The following is a 21,721-nucleotide window of genomic DNA, read 5'->3' as shown; positions in this document are numbered from 1 at the left end:
AGAGAGAGAGGAAGGGAAGGGGCAGGGGCGGCCTGGCGGCGTGGGGAGGGGAGGAGTCACGCTGCGTTGGGGAGAGAGGGAGTGGGGGACAAATAACTTTTTACCATTATAACAGACGGCCACTCTCCAGTTCTCGCCTTGGCGAATTCCCATATTCTTTCACCATCGTTGTTCATTCCGAGATACACTTTTACCACTTTTGCACTCGTGGCGCTCCAGCACAGCTTGCCACATCGGCCCTAAGCGCACGAAGGGTGCAAAATGACCTCGCCTGCCCCTGCCCCCCTCGTCTTAGCTATCCGGGCCGGTCTCAGTTGACCCAGCCGGCCCATTTGCCCTGTCCCCCTCATCTCCCCAGCACTCTGCTCTGGACCTCACTGTCGCCGCCCTCCACCGCCGCATTCCATATTCCATCCCGCCGAAGCCGTTAGCTGAGAAAAGGGAGAAAAATGTATGTCCCGTCCAGACCAACACTCTCATTCTCCGTTTTGGGTTTGCACATTTACGATTCTAGGTTAGGGTTAGGGTTTTTGAGAATGATGATGGACTTGCTTTTCTTTCTTGGACAGTACATGTAGTCGGTGTTGAAGGCAGACGCAATGGACTAGCATTCGACTAGTGGTTGCCCTGTTTGGTAAGAACCCTAATTTTCCTAGTCGTTTTCTCTTCACTTTCATGGGACGGGACTGCGGATGCTGTGTAGTAGGTTGTCCCTAACATTGCATCTGTGTTTGTGCCAGGATTGAGCCTGGTAATGCATTTAGATTAGTTGTAAAGGTTTCTAAGTGGATTGCTGAGGATGAGTACGGGCTAGTGGCAATGGCTGAGCAGGAACACCAAATCTGGCTTGATAGGACTCAGCATTATTCTCTAGCTAAGTTTCATGACGAAATGGATGGGAAGATAATCTGGGGACCTTCACAGACATTGGTAGTTTGGGTGGTTGAGCTTGACAGCCCATCTCAATGGAAAATAAGGAGGGATGAACATTTTTAGCAGCTTATACTGGCTAGATGGAATGAAAAGGAAGTTGTGCTTGTAGTGGATGTTGTCAATAAAGATGATCAATATGTCAATGCTTGCTCTGATTTTAGATTTGTCTCTGGTGTAACTTCTGCTGGCAGTGGTGGTCCTAGTAATGCTGCTGGTAATGGTGCTACTGGTAATGATCAAGGCAGTGCTGCTCCTAATAATACACAATGTAGTGTTGTACATGATAATGTTGAAGGCACTGGTGACACTTGTAGCAGTCCTCCTCCTTCTATGCCACCTGAACAAGCACAACTAGTAGATTGGGCTGAGTTGACCATTTTACAAGAAAATAATGAGGATGGAGACGCCAAGCAAGCTGCTGATGAGGATAAAGTTTATGAGGCTATGGGTTTTGCAGTAGCAGATGAGAGAGCTAAGGATGTAGCTAGGGAAGCTATTCCTATTCCTACCATAACAGCTGAGATGCAAGCTGATATGGAAGAGGCAGCAGTTCCAGTTGATGACCATGATGATCAAGAGCCAATGTTTGACTGGGACAGACAAAATCCATATTTGTCTGTTGGGGTTTATTTTCCATCCATGAATGGTTTTAGGCTAGCTGTAAGACAACATGCAATAGTCAAAGATTTTGAACTTGCTACTGCTCATTCAGATACTGAAAGGTTTAGGGGACATTGTGCTTCCCTAGGATGTCCTTGGATCATTAGAGCTAGAACCCAGCATGGTGGGAGTGTTAGGGTACTTTGCATTTCATTGCTCATATAATATTTTTGCAATTTTTGTATGGCTTTTCAGGTAATGCTGACTCAAATACTCAAATGGTTTGCTTCTTTGCAGGTGCAAATAAATGAAGGTGTGCATACATGTGCCTTTAGGAACAAGGTGCCTAGGGGTGCTATGGCATCACAAGGTTGGGTGGCAGAAATGGCATTACCATATTTGATGAGGATGCCAGCCATGGGCCCAAAGGCACTGAAGGCAGAGCTAGATGAAAAGTACAACATTGATATCAACTACCAGACTGTTGTGTATAGAAGAAAGAGAGCAGCTGACAAGCTTTTTGGTAAGCTTGCTGATTCCTTTGATTGGTTGTATAGGTTTAAGGCAGAGGTGGAATTGAGATCACCTGGTAGTACTGTTGAGGTTGATAGTGAGGAAATTGATGGCAAGGTTCATTTTACTAGATTTTTCTGTTGTTTCAAGGCTGCCATAGATGATTTTAGAAATGGGTGTAGGCCTTACATCAGTATAGATTCAACCCACTTAAATGGGCTCTGGAATGGCCAGCTGCCCTCTGCTCAAGCATTGGATGGCCACAACTGGATGTTTCCATTGGCCTTTGGATTTTTTGGGTCAGAAACCAAAGACAACTGGATCTGGTTTATGCAGCAACTTAGCAAAGCAATTGGCCCTATGGAAAATTTAGCGATGTGTACTGATGCTTGTAATGGTCTTGAGGCAGTAATGGCTTAGGTCTGGCCTGATTGTGAGAAGAGGGAGTGTTTCAGGCATTTGATGGAGAATTTAAAGAAGTATTATACTGGAGAGGTGTATGCCAAGAATATGTGGCCAACAGCAAGGGCTTACACTCCACACAAATTCAAGTTCTATTTTGACAAGGTTGTTGATGCTAGCCCAGGTATTGTCAAGTGGCTGAATGACCACCATAACCTACTTTGGGCTAGGAGCAAGTTCAGTATAGAGATTAAATGTGATTATATCAACAACAATTTAGCTGAGTCTTGGAATGCCTAGACCAGAGAATGCAAGGATCTCCCTGTACATTGCTTGGTTGATGCTATTAGGGAGAAGACACTGACTTTGTTTGCTAAGAGAAGGATCTCAGTTGCTTTGAATCCTGGCATCTTGCCTGCTGTCATACACCAATTGAATGCAGCCTCCAGGGGTCTAGGGCACCTCAAAGTAAAGAAGGGCCATCCATAGGAAACAGAAGTTACAGAAATATACAAGAACCAAGAGGTTAGGAGGTATGTTGTTTATCTAGAACAGCATGCCTATACTTGCAGGGAGTGGTAGCTCACTAGGAAGCCATGCCCACATGCCCTAGCCGTCATCACTAACCAAAGACAGCCACAAATGGGCTTGTTTGTTGACCAGTACTATTCTGTTGAGAAATTCCAAGCAGCATACCATGGTGTTATCCCTCACATCACTGATAGAAACCAATGGCCAGAAGTTGACAAGGGTTTCAAATGTCATGCACCAATAATCAAGGAAAAAAAGAAGCCAGGTAGGAAGAGGAAGAAAAGGTACCCTGGACCATTTGAAACTACTGGTAGAAGAACTAGACAGGCAAAATACAAAGATTGTGGAGAGTACGGACACAGGAGTGGTAGCTGGAGATGCTCACTGACAAGAACAAGAAAAAGGTTAATTCTAAACTTATTTTGTTTACCATTCTCACCAATACTTATATAGTGTACCCTGATCTGTTTTGTTTCATGCCAGAAAGAGGACAAAGAAGACAGCAACAAAACCTAGAAGGCCAAAGAAGGCAAAGAAGGACCAAGCAGATGAGGGCTCAAGTGTTTAGTGTTCACCAAGGACAAGACTGGCAGCAGCCAGAGAAGCAGCTGACAGAGCAGCCAAAGCAGCTCAGCTAGCTGTAGATAAGGCAGCAGTAGCAGCTGAAGCAGCAGCAGCCAAAGAAGCACCCTTGGAGACTGTATACTAAACACCTAGAAGCCCTAACACACCTACACCCCTAGAGACTGTATACCAAGCACCTGGAAGCCCCCACACACCTACAAGGTACAATTTCATTCTTCACTGTACATTTTGCAAAATATTAAAGAAGCAACATTAAATGATTTATATGCACACAGGAACAATTGCCTGGAATTGGTAGTTGTGAACGTTGTGAACCCGCTAGGAGATGAAGCAACTGGCAAAAGAAAGATGACACCTAGGAGGAAGCAACTAGCTACCAAGATCAAGAAGACTCCAACAAAAAACACTCCAGCAAAGAAGTCTCTAGCAAAGAAGTCTCCAGCAAAGAAGACTGTAGGAACCAAGGAGAAGAAGAAATGAGACAAAGCTTGAATTGAAAATGTCTCTTATTTTGGCCCATGCTGTCCTGAACCTGTTTATTTTGGGAAACAAGCTTGTATGGTCTTTTCTTTTGCAAACTGTTATGTAAAACCTGTCGTGGATGTGGCCACAGTACATCCTTGTGTATAGATGGGGAACTGCTGTGAAGTGGCCAGAACAAAACCTGCCATGTAATGCAATGCTTAACTATTAGGTTTGTTTCTATCACTTGATGAGTTTGTGATCTGTGCATTTGCTACCTATGCTCCATTCATTGTCAGCGCGGGGGAGATGAAGGGGATAGGGCAAATGGTCGGCTGGGTCAACTGAGACCGGCCCGGATAGCTAAGACGAGGGGGGCAGGGGCAGGCGAGGTTATTTTGCACCCTTCGCGCGCTCGGGGCCGACGTGGCAAGCTGTGCTGGAGCGCCACGAGTGCAAAAGTGGTAAAAGTGTATCTCGGAGCGAACAACGCTGGTGAAAGAATATGGGAATTCGCCAAGGTGAGAACTGGAGAGTGGCCGTCCGTTATAATGGTAAAAAGTTATTTGTCCCGAGTCTCGGGTGTGGGAGAGGAGGCGTCGGGGGAGAGGGGAGTCACGCGTGCGTCGTGGGAGGTCCACAGGAGACATGAGCCGTGGGATTTGGATGAGTAATAAGAGAGAATGGCTAAGAGATAATCTGGTATATCCGTTTTGATGGTGTTATATTTTCTGGGTATATTCATAGGTGTGGATGTAGCATAGGTTATAACTATGGAGCATGCATTTGTTGTGTGGCTGTAGATTTATTCTAACTGGTGTATTATAGGGTAGGGTAGAAGGGTAAATAGATAGATAGACTCTATAACAAACAAATTCTCCTATCTTTGCGTACAAGAGATGGCGCATGCCTAACAGACCTAGGGGGTGTTTGGTTGCCCATCCTAAATTTTAGTCGTTATCCCATCGGATGTTTGAACACATACATGGAGTATTAAATATAGACTAATTACGAAACTAATTACATAGTTTGCGACTAATTTACGAGACAAATCTTTTGAGCCTAATTAGTTTATGATTTGACAATGTTTTGCTACAATAAACATGCGCTAACGATGGATTAATTAGGCTTAAAAAATTCGTCTTATCGAGTACTGACAGGTTATGTAATTTATTTTTTTATTAGTATCCGAATACCCCATGCAACATTCTTCCGACATACCTCCTAAATTTTAACAGCCGGATCCAAACACCCCCTAGGCGGACGCCTAACGACCCATCGAGTCATCCATATCTCCTAACAAACGTGAGCTTTTAAATTCTGAGGTTAGGTAGTTATGATAGTTTTATTATTATTATTGGATTATATTCGATAGATTTCAGGATTTGGACTTAATAGCAATTGAATTATATTAGGCATTAATCATTTTGCATCAAGATAGGTTTGGACTTGGATTTTTTCCTAGATTTTAATAGGATTTATCCAATGGATTTTGATACTAATCCATTGTCACCTCTAGATGTACGTTTGGTGCATCCTGTTCATTTGATTTGTTCTGCTCGATGACTTGACGCGAAGGGATCCGCTCCTTGTTCATCTTGGTCACTCACTCACTTGCTTGGCTAATCTGCAAGGAGCTGCGTGTTCAACCACAGTCGAATCCACACGCAGCGCAACGACTCGGACGGCTTGCAACTAGCAAGTTAAAGATTGACGAACAGGTCCGCCTCTGTCAAGAAGTCAGTCCAGATCACTAGGATTGTCGTTCAACTTTTTTTTTTTCAAATAACGGCAAATTTTTTGCCATATTTTAATTTCTTACTAATTATTCATGTAATTTTCCTGTGATGTTCAACCCCATACCTTGCTAAGGTACAGCAGCATAAATTTTGAGAGTTTTAGATGGAAGCTAGGATTTCACCGTCACTACTCTAATCTAACCATATTAGTCTGTAGTACGTTAGTGCTATATGAGTTCTCAATATATCCAATTATTAATGAAACAGGAGATTGCAGCTCCATTTGGATCGGCAACGGAAAGAGAAAACAACTATGATAATGTATATGAATATGTTGAGAAAGTTGTCCGTTTCCAAACCTATAAACGGTTATACTTCTTGAAGATGTCATCGATGAATTTATTGGTGCACCTTATTTGGATTAAATAAGTATAAAATAATCTATTTATTTTTGAATCAAATGTAACCACATATCGGCCTCATCACATGCTTACTAATTAAATTGATTGTGCTTTTCTATTATTAAGTAAAAAAGTAGGTGAACTATGAGAAAAAAAAATAATTATGCAATCCTTCGTTGCATTTTTCTCCCTCTTATATTTTTGATTATTCAAAAAAATATTTTTATCACTAACTTTTATACCATTGTATAAAATAATTGATTCAGTGATTAATTCTATTCAACATAGTCCAATCATCAGCGTGCAAATGTTGTGGAGTAACACCAACATAATTACCTACAACTGGCACATCCAGGAAGAGATCAGTAACAGGTGGGGCCCATGTGTCATCCGCACTTAATTTGAATCTCGTTGCCAAACGACGCGGATCTCTAGCAGTGCCCTAAAGCATTTTCTCTCTCGTGTCTCCCTCATCCCGCACTCTCTGTCGACAAACCACGCCAGCTGTCATCGGGTTCGTTCGATTCAACGGCTACTGCAGCCCGCCGAACGCACATCCAAAGGCCAAAGCCACCTCTCACAACACTCAATCCAAACGCGAGCCGCAACCCTAACCCTATCAACCGAGACTGATGGCGCGCCCGAGGGGCAAGAAGCGCACGGCGCCCCAGGCGGCCGCCACTGATTCGGTCGAGCCGGAGGCCGCCGCCGGTGCTTCGAGCAAGCCTGAGGCGGAGGCGACGGAGCCGGCAACTCGGGGGCGGGGGAAACGCGTCAAGGCGCCGCCCAAGCCCGAGACGGATTACTTCCCGGAGAAAAGAAATCTGGTGAGTTTGTTTTCTAGGGTAGCCTGGCTCGGTTTAGGTTTTTGGTAACCCCGAGTAGTCGTTTGGTCCTGATCTGATTACTTGATTAGCTCGCGGGCGGCTTCACTTTCGATTGTTGCTCTAGCGGCAAGATTTGCAGTGCTTTGATTGGTCGAAAAAACCGGGGATGATGGCTCCATTCTGCCGCCGGTAATCCTCAAATGTGGCATTCCATGGTTATGTAGGATTATACTTGGGTTTTACTATTGGATTCTCCTCATCTGAGTAGGAAATAGCAATGCACTACCGTGGTGTTAGGAATTCGTTATTGATGAAAAATTTCAAATCTGTGTGCTTTGTGATTCAAGTGTGCAGTTTGATAGGTCAACATTTTCTTCTGTCCATGTGTTGCGGCTGATATATGAGGCCTGAGAACCATGTATGATTAGCACTAAAAATGTTTTTAAGGTAAATTAGAACATGATGGCTTTAGAAGCATTTTCTTGCATGTTGGCTCGAACAGGTTTATTTTTGGAAATTACCATAACGATTTAGATTGTGTTTGGCTGCCTTGTATGACGACTTCGCTATTTACGTTACGCGCATTTTGACTAATGATTTTTTGCTATGTTCAGGAGGATCTATGGTTATCTGCTTTCCCTGTTGGCACTGAGGTTTGCTCCCATCCCTGCCTCCTTTAATTTGCACTAGTGTGTATGCTAGTGATCCACATTTGGAGATAGCTCTCATCTTTTCCTTAACAACTTATGTAACTTGCCATATCATGTGCAGTGGGAAAACATTGATAAGGTAAAGGAGTTCAACTGGAGCTTCGAAAATTTAGAGGTATGGTGACCAAAGTTAACCTTTTAATCCATCTTGCTTTTTGAGTGTTTAGTGTTCTCCCTTCACGATGATATGTGGTTGTTGTTGGTGAACAGAAAGCCTTAGAAGAAGGGGAGAGCTTCATGGAAAGACAGTTTATATGTTTGGAAGCACCGAGCGTATGTGCACTCCGTTTTCAGCTAGTTTCTAAAATTAATCTGCTATCATTAATCCTTGATGCATGTTTGTTAATCTTGTAATATCTCACACCAGTGCTATCTGGGCTAATTAATCTCAATTTTATCTTGAAGAGCTATTTGTTTAGTAAATTCAACAATTCTATATGTGCAACACTATTTATGTGCTGGATTCGTAAAGTGAATTTTAGTATAGGCCATCTGTTTCATTTGTTTACTAGTTTTTTTAGGCTGTTGATTATTGTTCCATACAAGACTAATTGGCTCCTGTTGTCATGCAGCCCAGCGATTGGATGTTAATGGCGAATCAAAGATAGTGCTTATCCCAATTGTAGTTGCTGTAAGTTCTTGTCTACCCTCTTGGCTCGACAGTTACCTTGTGTGTATATTTACTCCACTATTTTGAGTTCCAACTTCCAAAACATGTTGTTGGAAACATGCGCTATTGAAAACGGCCCCTGTAGTTCCACATCATCTTATGATAAACATCTCCCTCTTGGGATAACCCTGCTTTTATTGAAAGCAAATAAGGTTCACCATACACTTGCTGGGGATACCAGCTAGCTGCTAGCCATAGAAGTAAACCACACAACCGCTGGACATGAAAATCTATTCATCTAGATCATGGCTATGCCAGCTAAACAATTAAGCAATTCTGTCTGTACTTTTGCATCAGTAAACAATGCATACCATCTCTGGTGGGTGGGTGTTGGTTGCAATTTTTATTTAGTACTATCAACTGCACAGCATTGGAAATATGTCAGTCTTTAAGATTAAAAATTATGACAAACATTTTGAAAGTAAAAAAAAGGCAAGAGACTTAATCTAGCTTGTCCATTGATATTACCAAGGTAACTATACTTTGGTAGGCAAATTTAATACTCCCTCCGTACTAAAAAATAAAGTCGTTTTGGACAAGGCTTGGGTCAAACATTGGGAATATAAATCATGAATAACTTTTAAGTTGTCTTGAAAAATACTTTCATAAAAATATGCATATATCACTTTTTGATAAATATTTTTATAAAAACAAGGAGTCAAAGTAATACTTTGGAGACCGTGTCGCTGTCCAAAACGACTTTATTTTTGAGTATGGAGGGAGTACCTTATATCATTTTGTTCTTTATATAATAATATTGGTGCTGTCCAGATAATGGTTTTTGGCCTGTGATCTTTTCCTTTTCATTGGTGTTTTGACTCTAAAATGAAGTGACAAGTGTTTTTTATATTTTTAGTTTATGGTGGCTCGATCAAACAATTTGTTTATGGGCCAAATATTTTGCTATCTATCTCTGGGTGGTCAAATATTTAGGATCAATGCTACAAAGGGACGGGGATATTGATGAAGATGTTAGCCATAGAATCAAAGCAGGGTGGATGAAGTGGCGGCAAGCGTCTGGTGTCCTATGTGACAAAAGGGTACCACAGAAGCTAAAAGGCAAGTTTTATAGGACGACGATTAGACCTGCTATGTTGTATGGTGCAGAATGTTGGCATACGAAAAGACGACATATTCAACAGCTAAGTGTCGCGGAAATGCGTATGTTGCGTTGGATTTGCAGTCATACAAGAAGGGATCGAGTTCGGAACGATGATATACGTGAGAGATTAGGGGTAGCGCCAATTGAAGAAAAACTTGTCCAACACCGGTTGAGATGGTTTGGACATGTGCAACGGAGACCTCCAGATGCACCGGTGCGTAGTGGAATCTTAAGTCAGGATAGTAACGTGAAGAGAGGCAGAGGAAGACCGAAGTTGACTTGGGTAGAGGCAATAAAAGGAGACTTGAAAGGATGGAATATACCCAAAGACTTAGCCTTAGATAGGAGTGCTTGGAAGACAGCTATTCACGTGCCTGAACCTTGATTGCTTCTGTTGGGTTTCAACTCTAGCCTACCCCAACTTGTTTGGGACTTAAAGGCTTTGTTGTTGTTGGTGTTGTTGTTGCTCTGGGTGGCGGGACTCATATTAACACTTGAACTCAATTTTGCAGGTAGACTGTCCCTTCCCTCCTTCAGATAAAATTGGGATAAACTCTGTCCAAAGGGAAAATGAGGAAATAGTGCCAATGAAGGCTATGAAGATGGCATGGGTGCCTTATGTTCCCCTTGAGGACCGGTACTTCTGTATTGTCATTTTGAACGATATTTGCTGCTTGTTGTTTTCATTATATATATGTGTACCTTTTCTCCTAAGTCATTGCAACTTATTTTTCTAACTTTGGCTTTGCTTTGTCTGTAGGCTTAGCAGGATTGACAGTTTGAAAACAAAAATATTCACTCTCGGATGCACGCAGCGAAGGTTAGTAATACGAATTTATGGTTCTGGAATTTCATGCTTTAGGATTTATATTTTTTCTGTTGTTTATTTGTTTACACGGCATATTTGTGCTCATCCATTGTTGTGTTATATTTCCTTTCTTTTTCAAGGACTCTTGTTAGCACTGGTTCAAGTTACAAAATCTTTGGTTTATACCTTTTGTAGGTCTGCACTGAAGCATCTCAAAATTGAGAGAGTCAAGAAGTTTGACTACTGCATGCCTTGTAAGCTTAATTGACTTTGTGCATAATATTCTATGATGCTGCAACTATATCTTAGTTAAATGGCAACTATGTCAGTTAATTCATTGGAATGGCGGTTGAATAACATGGCCACGAAGAAACATAGTGTCTTCTGAACTCTGTAGTCTCTACTTAGTTGGCTGATTGTTGTGCTGTTTATGGCTTGAAATTAACTTTTGTAACATGAGTGCTGTACTCGTTTTGTAGTCATGTTGTCTAGTGTCCAAGCATGTTTTGTTATAAAAATCCCTAGGCAAACGTTGAGGTGGCACATAGCGCGTAATGACCACCTAAACCTAGGCATAAATCATAAGCTAGCTGGGACGGTGGTGCTTAGGAACCGTCTAGGTGGCACAGACAATCATTTGAAATAACCTAACATTCCCACTGAACCCTTATACAACCCTACCTGTGCCCTGGTATATTCACACCACTGTTATCAAATCGTCTAATCGATTCCAGTCGCCATGGCACCGATCAGCTTGACTAATTGCGGTTAGTCGGACGACTTGATAACATTGATTCGGACATCCTCGAACTATTCTACTAATTAATTATAAGTCAATAAGTCAGTTGAATATTTATGCTATTATCTGGTTTTATGATTTTTTTAGTAGTCTTGTCATCTATGTATGAACCTTGTCTATCATCTCTGCAGATTATATGCCACTGCAACCTCTTGAAGATGAAGATGACACAGTTATCAATTTCTTATATCCTCTAGAACCCCCGGTAAGATTCCTATTTGTTTTCATATAGCTGTAGATTGTTGTCATGAATCACTGTTTACTTTGTGCTGCTTGCTGCAGATAGTAGACGAGTTTGACTGGGAAATGGATGATTACGAGGTTTGTGTTGAAATGTGTTTTGAAGCTCAGTATGCTAGAGTTGCTACCCATGAAAGTGCATCTGGGTTGATTTTTGTCTTGCAATGCAGGATTTTGCAGATCAGAAAGTTCAAGAAGGTATGCCAGAGGGTGAGAAAGAAAATTTCAAGGTACTGCATTTATTTTGTATTTAATCTGTGGCTAAGCTAATCTTCAGGAATTGGTTACATTTTAGTCTTAAACTTACATTTTGCTGCCACATTTATTTGGTAGGAGTTCCTGAAGGAGAAGGTTAGAGAAAGGAAGAGAGAGCTGAAACAGGTTCGCAATCATGGGAACTATTTATTTTATTCACAAGTGATTTGTTGCATTAGTATTTAATGTTTCCACAAACTTATGTAGGCTAAAGAAGCCAGGAAGAAAGCTATTGATGACATGGATCCTAAGATGAAAGAGGCATTCGAGAATATCAAATTTTACAATTTTATCCTGTGAAAACCCCAGACACGCCTGATGTAAACAATGTAAAGGTATGCAGTGCTGCTGTTAAGCATTCCTCAGTTAAAGCATAACTGAATAGATTTAACTTTGTACCTAATGTTTTCTGCAGGCTAGGTACATCAACAGATACTACAGGAATGCCCATTATCTGATGTGAGTTTTTAAAATCTTTCTTTTTTCCATGCCCTAAGTTAAGCTTTTGAAGTATTGGTAGTCATGGAAAAAGTAAGTCGCGCTAAAATTACTAGGAGTTTTCTGTTTTGGAAGTTCAGTAATGATTCTGTTTTAGAAGGTTATACATGCAATGGCCTGCTAATTGTTCAGTGAATCTCTAGTCCTGTGCTATTAAGTACTGCTAACTAATCGGTTATTTATTTGGAATTTATTTCTGTTACAACCTGTTTATTTGGCCATCTTAGGAATCGTTTGGTGTTTATCACTATTCTTAAAGGTGGTGTTCCCTAGGCGATAAGGCTCTCCTACAAGCCTGGGTGTGTCCCTGATACTTTGCCAAAGCAGTGAAAGGGTGTAGAAGAGAGAAGTGTGAGAGGGAATCAAGGAAGAAGGGGTCGGTGGCAATGGGGTGGGAGGAAAATGAGTGATGGTCTGACTGCCGGGGTGAGGAGGGGAGTGGTGGTGCGGTGGCGCTGTATCGCATTGAGGTAAAAGCGCTGCATGAAGGTCGGGGCCTACATCATATCTACTGTGAAGGGGTGTATTTGATACGTAGCTACAGCCCTCCAAGAGTATGCCCAGGACACTCACACAAGACAAACAGACATTGGATTGTTGCTGGTGGAATGCCTGCAGCTTTTCTGTTTTCTCATACAGAGCTGAATGTTACATTCAAGTATGGTATAATAATCTCCTAATTAATGCATTCAATGCCTTTATGATCTGCCCATTATTATCTATAAGCTGAAATCTAGGTAGCACTAATAGCAAATAACCTAGACACTGACTGAACCTGGACACGTTCATGCACGCACAAGATTGTTGCTAACAGTATTGTCTGGGCCAGCCCCACCTCTTCTCCTTCCCCTTTTCTTTTTACTACTACAGCAACAAAGCCATTCAGTCCCAAGCAAGCCATTTCACTTTTCTCCTTTTCATTTTCCTTCTCCTTCCTCTCCCTCTCCCTCTCCCTCTGCTTCTGTTTTGCTGTTTCTTATGATGTGTATGGTGTCACGTAGGCGTTTGTTACCATTTCTTGCCTTGCCAACCTTAAGACCATTGGAGTATTCACGTAGGCACTCATGGACACATTCATTGCTTTGCTACCTTTCTAGTAGCTCTGAAATATTCTTCATGAAAACATATTAGTTCCTGCGTTAATGTGATTTGCAAACTTATCTGCTGTCTAAATTGCAGACCGTATACTTGTATGCTATCCTATCTGCTGACATGTTTATAGATAGACTCGAGGTCAGTCATGCATTGGGCTGGCCTCCATGTGCATTTTGATCCTTTTGAAGTATCATCTGTAATTCTTAAAGGTTGAACACTTGAACCTATGCTATGATTTTTTATTTCAAAAGTATAGTGATCTATTAGCAGTTTGATTTCATGTGATGCATCTTTCTAATGTTCTTGATAGTGATTTTCTCATTGAAATAATTGGTTACATGATGTTTTTGGTCATATCCAGGTAGCTGCTAATGGAGATCGACAGCCTCAGAGAAGGATTTGATCGAGTTGCTGAGAAACGTTCATTATCTTCTGTTAAAGCTCTGGAAGCTGTTTGATCAAATAGTGAATGAAGTTGAGCAGGCTATTGTGAAGCTGCAGATGATGAATACAGACTCTACTGGAAATGTTGACCACCCATCCATCCTTGCAGAACTGAAAGCTAAGCTGAATGAAATGGCACCACGAAACCAACTTGAAGGCAGCCAAAAGGAGCTCAATGCTGCCCTGAGCAAATATCTCAAGCTCCTTGAGAAGTCTTTCAATCCAGATATATTTAAGGCATACAGAAATGTGGATTTTGAGGTTCATACAGTAAACAATATCATAGCAAATCATTTCTACCGCCAAAGCTTGTTTGATCTTGGCGACATGTTTGTGCATGAGTGTGGGGAATTAGGTGGAGCTTTCTTGAAGCTGCCATTTCAGGCTTGAAGCCTTGAAAGCGAGAAACCTCAAGCCTGCCCTCAGTTAAGCTGCCAAAAACCATGAGCAGCTGTTGCAGAATGGGTCTATGCTAGTTCAAGCTTTATCAGCTTCAGTTTGTTGAAAATACTGTCCAAAGGAAGTAGGGGTGAGGCCAAAGATGAGGCTCTTTTATATGCTAGGACTCACTTGGTCCCCTTTGCAGCCGTGCACAAGGAAGAATTCCAGAAGCTATTGGCTTGCCTTCTATGGGTTGGGCGGCTGGATCAGTCCCCATGTTCTGAGTTAATGTCATCCGCGCATTGGGACAAGCTAGCTGAGGAGCTCACCCATCAATTCTAGCCTTCTGGGGCAGTCTAGGGAGAGCCCACTGAGTGTTGCAGTATCAGCTGGTTTTCAAGGACTACCAACTGTGCTGAAGCTGACGCAAGTCATGGCTGCGAAGAAGCAGGAGTGGCAAGTTATGAAGCAGCTCCCTGTCCCCATAGACATCGGACCAGAATTCCAATACCACTCTGTCTGTGTGCCCGGTGCTCAGGGAGCAGTCCAGTGACGAGAACCCCCCAATGCCGATGCCTTGTGGACATGTTGTTTCCAAGCAGTCCATCATGAAGCTGTCGAAAAGCAGCTCGAGGTCCTTCAAGTGTCCCTACTGCCCCTCGGAGGCTGTGGCGTCGCATTGCAAGCAGCTGCATCTCTAGATGTGCTAATCTTTTCTGGCTGCGCAAAACTGCAAACCTGTTGGTACATGCTTCCCCTCCTGTTCCCTGCTCTAATCTGTATAGATGCATCTTCCAGTGTGTTGCTTAAGTCTCTTCTGGAGATTCAAGGAATTTGAAAGTGCTGGTGCACGAGTGGACTTTTTGGGACTATCTCATCTCATGGTGCTACAACCATGCAGGTTGTCGAGTGGGCGAGTTGTTGTAAAGTGGGACCATGGAGCGCTTCTGGTACCACAGTACCATGTTATGCCGATTGATTGAAACTGTATTCTTTATTTGGTGGTGGCACACAATACTACACCAGTAGGATCATCGCACCAGTTTGATGTGGTATGAATAAACTAATTCATCAGTACTTACGCAATAGGAATCAACACGACCTATTCACATCCGCCGCGTCCTCGCTCCGAGACTTCGAGCGCCTCCGATCTTCGGATCAATACCGTTACCACATGCAACCAAACAGATTAAGGCCTCATTCGGTTAAGGCAAGATCACGACAGAAATCATTCCGGGAACTGAAAGTTTATATAAATTGAATAGCAATTCCGGCCAGGGACTCTTTCTGGCGTCATTTCTGGAAAAGCGAACGGGATCTTAGGAATTAATCAGCCTGTTCGGCTGGGGCTGAAACGATTGTATATGATCGTGGATTATTACTGCTTGCTGGTTTGGTATGAGAGAAAAAATATTGTTCTGACTAGAAATTTACGATCGTTTACAACCGAGCGAACAGACTGAATGATCCCCCGCCGGTCCCCCGTGAGCTATTTCCATTACTGTTTACGTTACCTGCCACCAAACCAAACGCTATCTAAATGCATGTGTTTTAAGAGTGTCACATAAGCAAGAAGGTATTTAGTTAGTAGTTGAAATAGCTCCAATGCATTGTTTCAAAGACGACATTTTGCTGTATTGGAGAGTGCACATACGCACTTGCTTCTCCTTGCCCTGTCCTAAAAACGCTGACATGGCACTACCTAATGAGAATTAGGGGGCGTTTGGTTCGTTTCCCTGCCAGGCTCGCACGAAGGAAGCCAGGCTCGACGCATGCATGCGAGCGTGATTGGTTAATCGGTTTCATCCGGCCAGGCTACACACAGATGGCGATTGGTTGCCCCGCTTCCTTCCTGCCTCGTGCATGCGCCGTCTCAGGCGCGTACGCGCGCTGCGCCCGTGCCAGCCAGGCCCGGCAAAAACGGATTTGAAATCCGTTTTTCAGGAGCCAGGCTCCGGGTGGCTCGTTGCACGCCGACGGACAGGCCCAGAACCCGATCCTGGCTTCCAAACGCTGGGAAACTGCATCCCGAGAGCCAGGCCAGGGCATATACAACGAACCAAACAGCCCTTAAATTCTCTCATCAAATGCGGAATAACATGGAAGAAAACGAAATTGCATCTTTAGTTATGGCGAAATTTGAACATTATCAGAGATTTGGCCCCTCATGTCGAATTAAGACCATTAACAAAGCGATAATGATACATACCAGACGTCCGGACGGACAGACGTCTCCGTCTGCTCATTTCCGCACCCGCTCATTCCTCCCGCACCCCTTCCCCCACCGCGGCATCTCCGCACCCGCCGCACCCACGGCGCAACGCTCCTTTGCTAAGCCCCGCCCCCCGCCCCCGCCCCCACGCACGTCGCATGAGCCGCGCCCCCCGCTGCCTCCCCCTCCCTCATCCTGCTCCGATGCGGCGACATCCCCGGCGCGAGCACGAGCTTTGATCCACGCGGCCACCCCTGGCGACCTCCTTCCTCTTCTCCGGCCGGCCACCCCCGGCCTTAACTCCGGTGTGGGGACGCGCGCGACCTCGGCGGCGGCCCCAGCATGGGCGCACGACCCTTCTCAGGCACCGAGAGCCCCCAATGCCCGCAGGTCCGACGGCCATGGCACTCCCCGCGCCAGGCTCTCTCTCTCTCTCTCTCTCCTATGTTGCAATTGTATGTTTCAGTTGTTTCAGACGTTTCCGATGTATGGTGTTGTTGAATTATATGGATGTTGCAAAAGTAGATCGGGGATGTTGCACATGTTGCAATTGTTTTCAGAGGCATATTGCAATAGTATGTTTCGAGTGTTCCAGATGTTTTCAGAGGTATGTTTCATCTGTGTTTTTCGGGTGCGTGTTGCAATAGTATGTTTCGAGTGTTCCAGATGTTTTCAGAGGTAAGTTTCATCTGTGTTTTTCGGGCGCATGTTGCAATTGTGTTTATCTGGATGTTGCATATGTTTCACACATATGTTGCATGTGTTTTTATTTGGATGTTGCATTTGTGTTGCAATGGTTTTCAAGTGTGTTACAGGTGTTTTTTCAAGTGTTTCAAAGCATGTTTAAAGTGTTTCAACTGTCTTCAGACGTATGTTAAAACCGTTGTATTTGGATGTTTCAAAAGTAGATATGATGTTGCATCTCTCCTCCTCCCACCTTCTGTTGCATCGTCTCTCCCGGAGCCGACATGGCATCCATACGAACGAGGATGGGTGATGGGCGCCGGACAAGGGACAACGTGCATCGGGTGCAAGTGAGGGAGCTCCGTACGTACGGACGCTGCCTCCAGAGCGGGATGGGCGTTGGGCGGAGGGGGCTGTGTACGTCGCAATTTGGAGCAAGGGCGCATGTGCGTGGTGGCGTGGGCGCGGCGGGCGGGCGCTCTCCTGTTACGCTGGTGCAACCTACGTGAGGGGGCGCAGATGTTGCATTGAATGGGAGCCACGCCCGGACACAGACCTAGGACCGGACGTCCGATCGCTAGGCTTGCCGTTAACAAAGGCGGTCATCCTACCATTGATATGTGTGTTGCCTGTCTCTGAAAATCTTTGCTCTAGTAGTGTGTGTGTTTTTTTTAAGTGCATTTGGTATGGATCTCCCGTCTTCTGTCGCTTGCTATTTAATTTAACTAGACTCTGGAGTCGCTTGTGAGATAAGATGACGCAAGGAGTTCTCTAGGGAGGACGTGACCGGAGTACTTATGAACAAATTCAGCAAACGGTAGCAATAGGCCTCAGAGGTGAGATGTAGAAAATTCGACGTAGATTTATCGTAGTTTCTTTGTATCATGGTTAAAGTGTTTCCATGTGCAGGGTTGTATGCTCTCATGCTCAGCAGCAGAGCAGCTAAGGGTTTCATGATCTGCCTCTGCCGATAGATCCGTTGGATAAGATGAGAATGAGAACATGTGATTCTGAAACAAAATGGTCACTGCGTGATTCTTCCCATGTGATTCTGAAACAAAATGGTCAGCAAGCGAGGGGTCGGAAGAGAATTCTTCATGAAAAAAAAAGTCTTCGCATGTGGAGAGTGGAGTCGAGAATCAGGTGACAGAAATTTCTTACCAACATGTGATTCCGAAACAAAAAAAAAAACATTAATCAGCACGAGGGGCTGGCCGCCAAATGTGCAAGTCACCAGCATCTGTCTGTCTGTCTCAGGACAAGCCCGGACAGAGGGAGGCGCAGACCAGACAAGATACAAGATACATGTGTGCAAGTCACCAGCCATTGATGCGCATAGCAGCTGGGGCCTGACCAGCTGGTGTCCTTTCCTTCCTATAAGCTGAAGCATCTCGCCCTCTGTCCGGTCTCGAGGAGCAAGCAGAGGCGAAGCATCAATGGCGCACCAGGAGATCGAGCACACCCAGATCCCCGCCCGCGGGATCAACCTCCACGTCGCTCAGGTCGGCAAAGGTGAGATCGATCGAGTCCTCTGCTGCGTGGTCGTTGGCTGCAAATCCGTGTTCCATTCGGTGCCAACGCAGCGAGCGAGTGGCCGGTGGTCGCTGGACTGCTCTCTCATGCTCGCGTCGTCATTCTTGGCTCGTTTAATTTGTGGCAGGTGAACTGGGGACGGTGGTGTTCCTGCACGGCTTCCCGGAGATATGGTACTCGTGGCGCCACCAGATGCTGGCCGTGGCCGCGGCGGGGTACCGCGCCATCGCGCCGGACTGCCGCGGGTACGGGCTGTCCGACCAGCCGCCGGAGAACGAGGAGGACTCCTGGTCCTGGGACGACCTCGTCGCGGACGCGCTCTCCATCCTCGACGCGCTCTCCATCCCAAAGGTAAGAAATGGATCGGATGAGAGATCAGATCATTGCAGTGACCGTACCGTACGGGCTACGTAGAGATACTGATCGATCGATGCGTCATCGTCCACTCGAACGTACGTGCCCGCAGGCGTTCTTGGTGGGCAAGGACTTAGGCGCCATGCCGGCGTACGAGTTCGCGCTGCAGCACCCGGACCGCACCTGCGGCGTGGTGTGCCTCGGCATCCCCTTCAGCCCCGTTCCCTTCTCCTTCGACACCATGCCCGAGGGCTTCTACGTCCTGCGCTGGGGTGTACGTGCCACCTCTGAATCTCTGATGATTGGAGTAGCTGCTGCTCTGGTTCTCCAATTTCTGATCACCACCAGTTCGTTCCTTTTTTTTTTCCTGCAGGAGCCTGGCAGGGCGGAGGCCGACTTCGGGCGGTACGACGTGAGGCGCGTGGTGCGCACCGTCTACGTGCTCTTCTCCGGCGCCGAGATCCCGATTGCCAAGGAAGGGCAGGAGATCATGGACCTGGCCGACCTGTCCACTCCCCTCCCGGAGTGGTTCACCGAGGAGGACCTGGACGTCTACGCCAAGCTCTACGAGAAGTCCGGCTTCCGCTACCCGCTCCAGATGCCATACAGGTGAGAGCAGCTGTCATCCTGCTACGAGAAACTCCATGGTGCCATACTGCCATTTGCCAGGTTTACCGCTTGCTTTCGCGGAATGGGCAGGTCTATACACAAGATGCCGAACCGACTGGACGCCAAGTTCCAGGCCCCGGTGCTCATGGTGATGGGGGAGAAAGACTACTGCTTCAAGTTCCCGGGGTTCGAGACCGCCCTGCGCAGCGGCGTCATGGACAACTTCATGCCGGACCTCAAGATCACCTACATCCCGGAGGGGAGCCACTTCGTGCAGGAGCAGCTCCCGGAGCAGGTCAACGAGCTCCTCCTCGACTTCCTCAAGGCCAAGGGCCACCCCGTCGCATCGTGAGAATTTTACTAGCAGTTGCGGCAATAATTGCGTGTCTGTTGCCATCGGATGCTTGGCCCACTGGCTTGGTCTGAATTTTCTTTATGCGTCTTGTTTAACTGAATTGGGGATCCTGTATCTCAACTCGATGTCGATGATGTTGGAGCAATTTGCTTGACGGACATTGGTGCTTCGCCTGTGCAGTGAACTGATAGAAAGAATGAAGTGTGAACTGCTTGGCCTCCCATCACATCGGACAAGTACATCCCTGTCGTCCAATATGTTCATGAATGCAGGAATGCAGGACTGCGTCACTTTATTTTTCTAACCTGTTTTCCTGTTATCCAATATAATTTCAGCAGGAATGCAGGACTAGTACATCCCAAACATTAGCTTCTACGGGAAATCAGCTTCGCTCATCTGGTTGGGGAAATATGTTCATGAATCCCTGTCACTCAGATTACAGTCCTCTTCAACTTAATTTTAGGTGCATATTTTCTTAACGAAAACCACACGTTTCCTTTAGATGTTGGGTTTCATTTTTAGCTTTTACAGTGACCTAGGAGTATGCAACAAACGTTCACAGAAAACACAAACGTTCTCCTTCTTACTACAGTGAATTAAATACGAGGATGTTATATACAACATGTCTGTCCAGCTCAGCCCTCAGCCCCAATTGTAGGAGGAAGCTAGGCTTTACAGGTCATCAAACCAATCACTCCTTTACATGTTCAATGTATGACAGGTCCCATTCTAAGAACATCTGTATTGTATAAAGATGGGATGCTCTTTTAAATAGACCCACAAGTGATAAAACTTCGGTTGATATTTTGTCTTAATGTTTAGAAATGGACCTGCATGCATAACAAGTACCCCCACCTTATCTGACCCCCTCCCTTACTCTCAATCTGTCCGCTCCAGCCGATCCGCCACCACATCCTTTTTGATATTTTTTTTATTTTTAACATTTTTTAAACTAATTTTAAATCTAACACTGTTTTTTTCTTTTCCAAAACTAACACTTTTGACCGCGTCAATTTTTCTGGCGCGGCGAAACACCTGTGCCGCGCCATGCATGGTGGCGCGGCAAGGGGCGTGACATGGCGACAACCGGGGCGTTGACCGGTGACGTGGCAGCGCCTGTCGCGCCACCGATCTTGGCGCGGCAGGCCCAGGTAAATATCGCCCGCGAGCCGTCCTCCCTCTGTCTGCCTGCCCGCCGCCGTGCCCGCCCGCCCGCCCCGCTGGCCGCTCCCGCCGCGCCACGAACGTCGGCGCGCCACGGCCGTTGACCGCCCGCTGCGCCCGCCGCGCCCGCACGCCGCCGCGCCACCCCCTCCGGCTGCCCGCCGCGCCCTCTGGCCACGCACATAGGTATTTTTTCACAAATTCAGCAAGGTTTTGTAAAATTCATATAGGTATTTGTTAGGGATATCAACAGTCTCATGTGCAATGAAATATTCGTGTATGTTTCGTTAAATTTCTTTTGTAAAATATATTCATCACTTTTCGTTTTAGAGTTGGCAAAGAAGCTTCTAGTATATATATTATTATCGTAGGGCTATGGTTATCTTTCTTTATTATCTGTATCTATTTTTATTTTAAAGTTAGCAAAGAAGCTTTTAGCATACTCAGCGGCACGAAACCATTGTTTTGTTTTCCTAAATTGTCCATAAATACGTTCACGCGCCCATAGATACATTCATCCGTTTTCGTATAGCAGTCAGTAACGGAACCTCTAGCATACTCATTAGCGCGGTGCCGTGAATAGCTTCCCATATTATCCATATTCGTTTTCATTCTAAAGTTGGCAAAGAAGCTTTTAGCATACTCGCTAGCGCGAAGCCGTGGCTTTAATTTATCTTTTCAAGTTGGGCGAAAATGCTTAAATGTGGGGAGTGAGTGGGGAAAGGTTGTCGCTTCCAGTGGATGGAAACGGGCTATCATGAGAGGAAAGAAAGGAAAGCTATATAGCAAATGCGGTTATGGCATCCCCCAATTAT

General features: G+C 45.1%; 1 protein-coding gene and 2 pseudogenes across 1 annotated transcript; all 3 read left to right on the top strand.

Annotated features, from left to right (window-relative positions):
* The first annotated feature begins 6,739 nt into the window (after positions 1-6,739).
* On the top strand, positions 6,740-13,669 carry LOC136485749 (protein HEAT INTOLERANT 4-like; annotated as a pseudogene).
* On the top strand, positions 13,542-14,696 carry LOC136485741 (protein RMD5 homolog; annotated as a pseudogene).
* Positions 14,697-18,216: 3,520 nt separating this feature from the next.
* On the top strand, positions 18,217-19,965 carry LOC136485731 (uncharacterized). Its single transcript, XM_066482577.1, has 5 exons — positions 18,217-18,403; positions 18,552-18,775; positions 18,891-19,052; positions 19,152-19,387; positions 19,478-19,965. The coding sequence occupies exons 1-5, from the start codon at positions 18,328-18,330 to the stop codon at positions 19,737-19,739; spliced, it is 960 nt and encodes a 319-aa protein (XP_066338674.1). The 5' UTR covers positions 18,217-18,327; the 3' UTR covers positions 19,740-19,965.
* The last annotated feature ends 1,756 nt before the right edge of the window (positions 19,966-21,721 follow it).

Source organism: Miscanthus floridulus, chromosome 1 (assembly GCF_019320115.1).
Source record: "Miscanthus floridulus cultivar M001 chromosome 1, ASM1932011v1, whole genome shotgun sequence".
Lineage (NCBI taxonomy): Eukaryota > Viridiplantae > Streptophyta > Magnoliopsida > Poales > Poaceae > Miscanthus > Miscanthus floridulus.
The sequence above is the reverse complement of the archived record's forward strand: the minus strand, read 5'-3'. Positions and strand labels throughout refer to the sequence as shown.

Excerpts from the sequence above, each read along its gene's own strand:
- LOC136485731 (XM_066482577.1), top strand. The coding sequence starts at position 18,328 with ATGGCGCACCAGGAGATCGAGCACACCCAGATCCCCGCCCGCGGGATC. Across the intron at positions 19,053-19,151 it reads TCTACGTCCTGCGCTGGGGT|GAGCCTGGCAGGGCGGAGGC; the intron begins GTACGTGCCACC and ends TTTTTCCTGCAG. Across the intron at positions 19,388-19,477 it reads CCGCTCCAGATGCCATACAG|GTCTATACACAAGATGCCGA; the intron begins GTGAGAGCAGCT and ends CGGAATGGGCAG.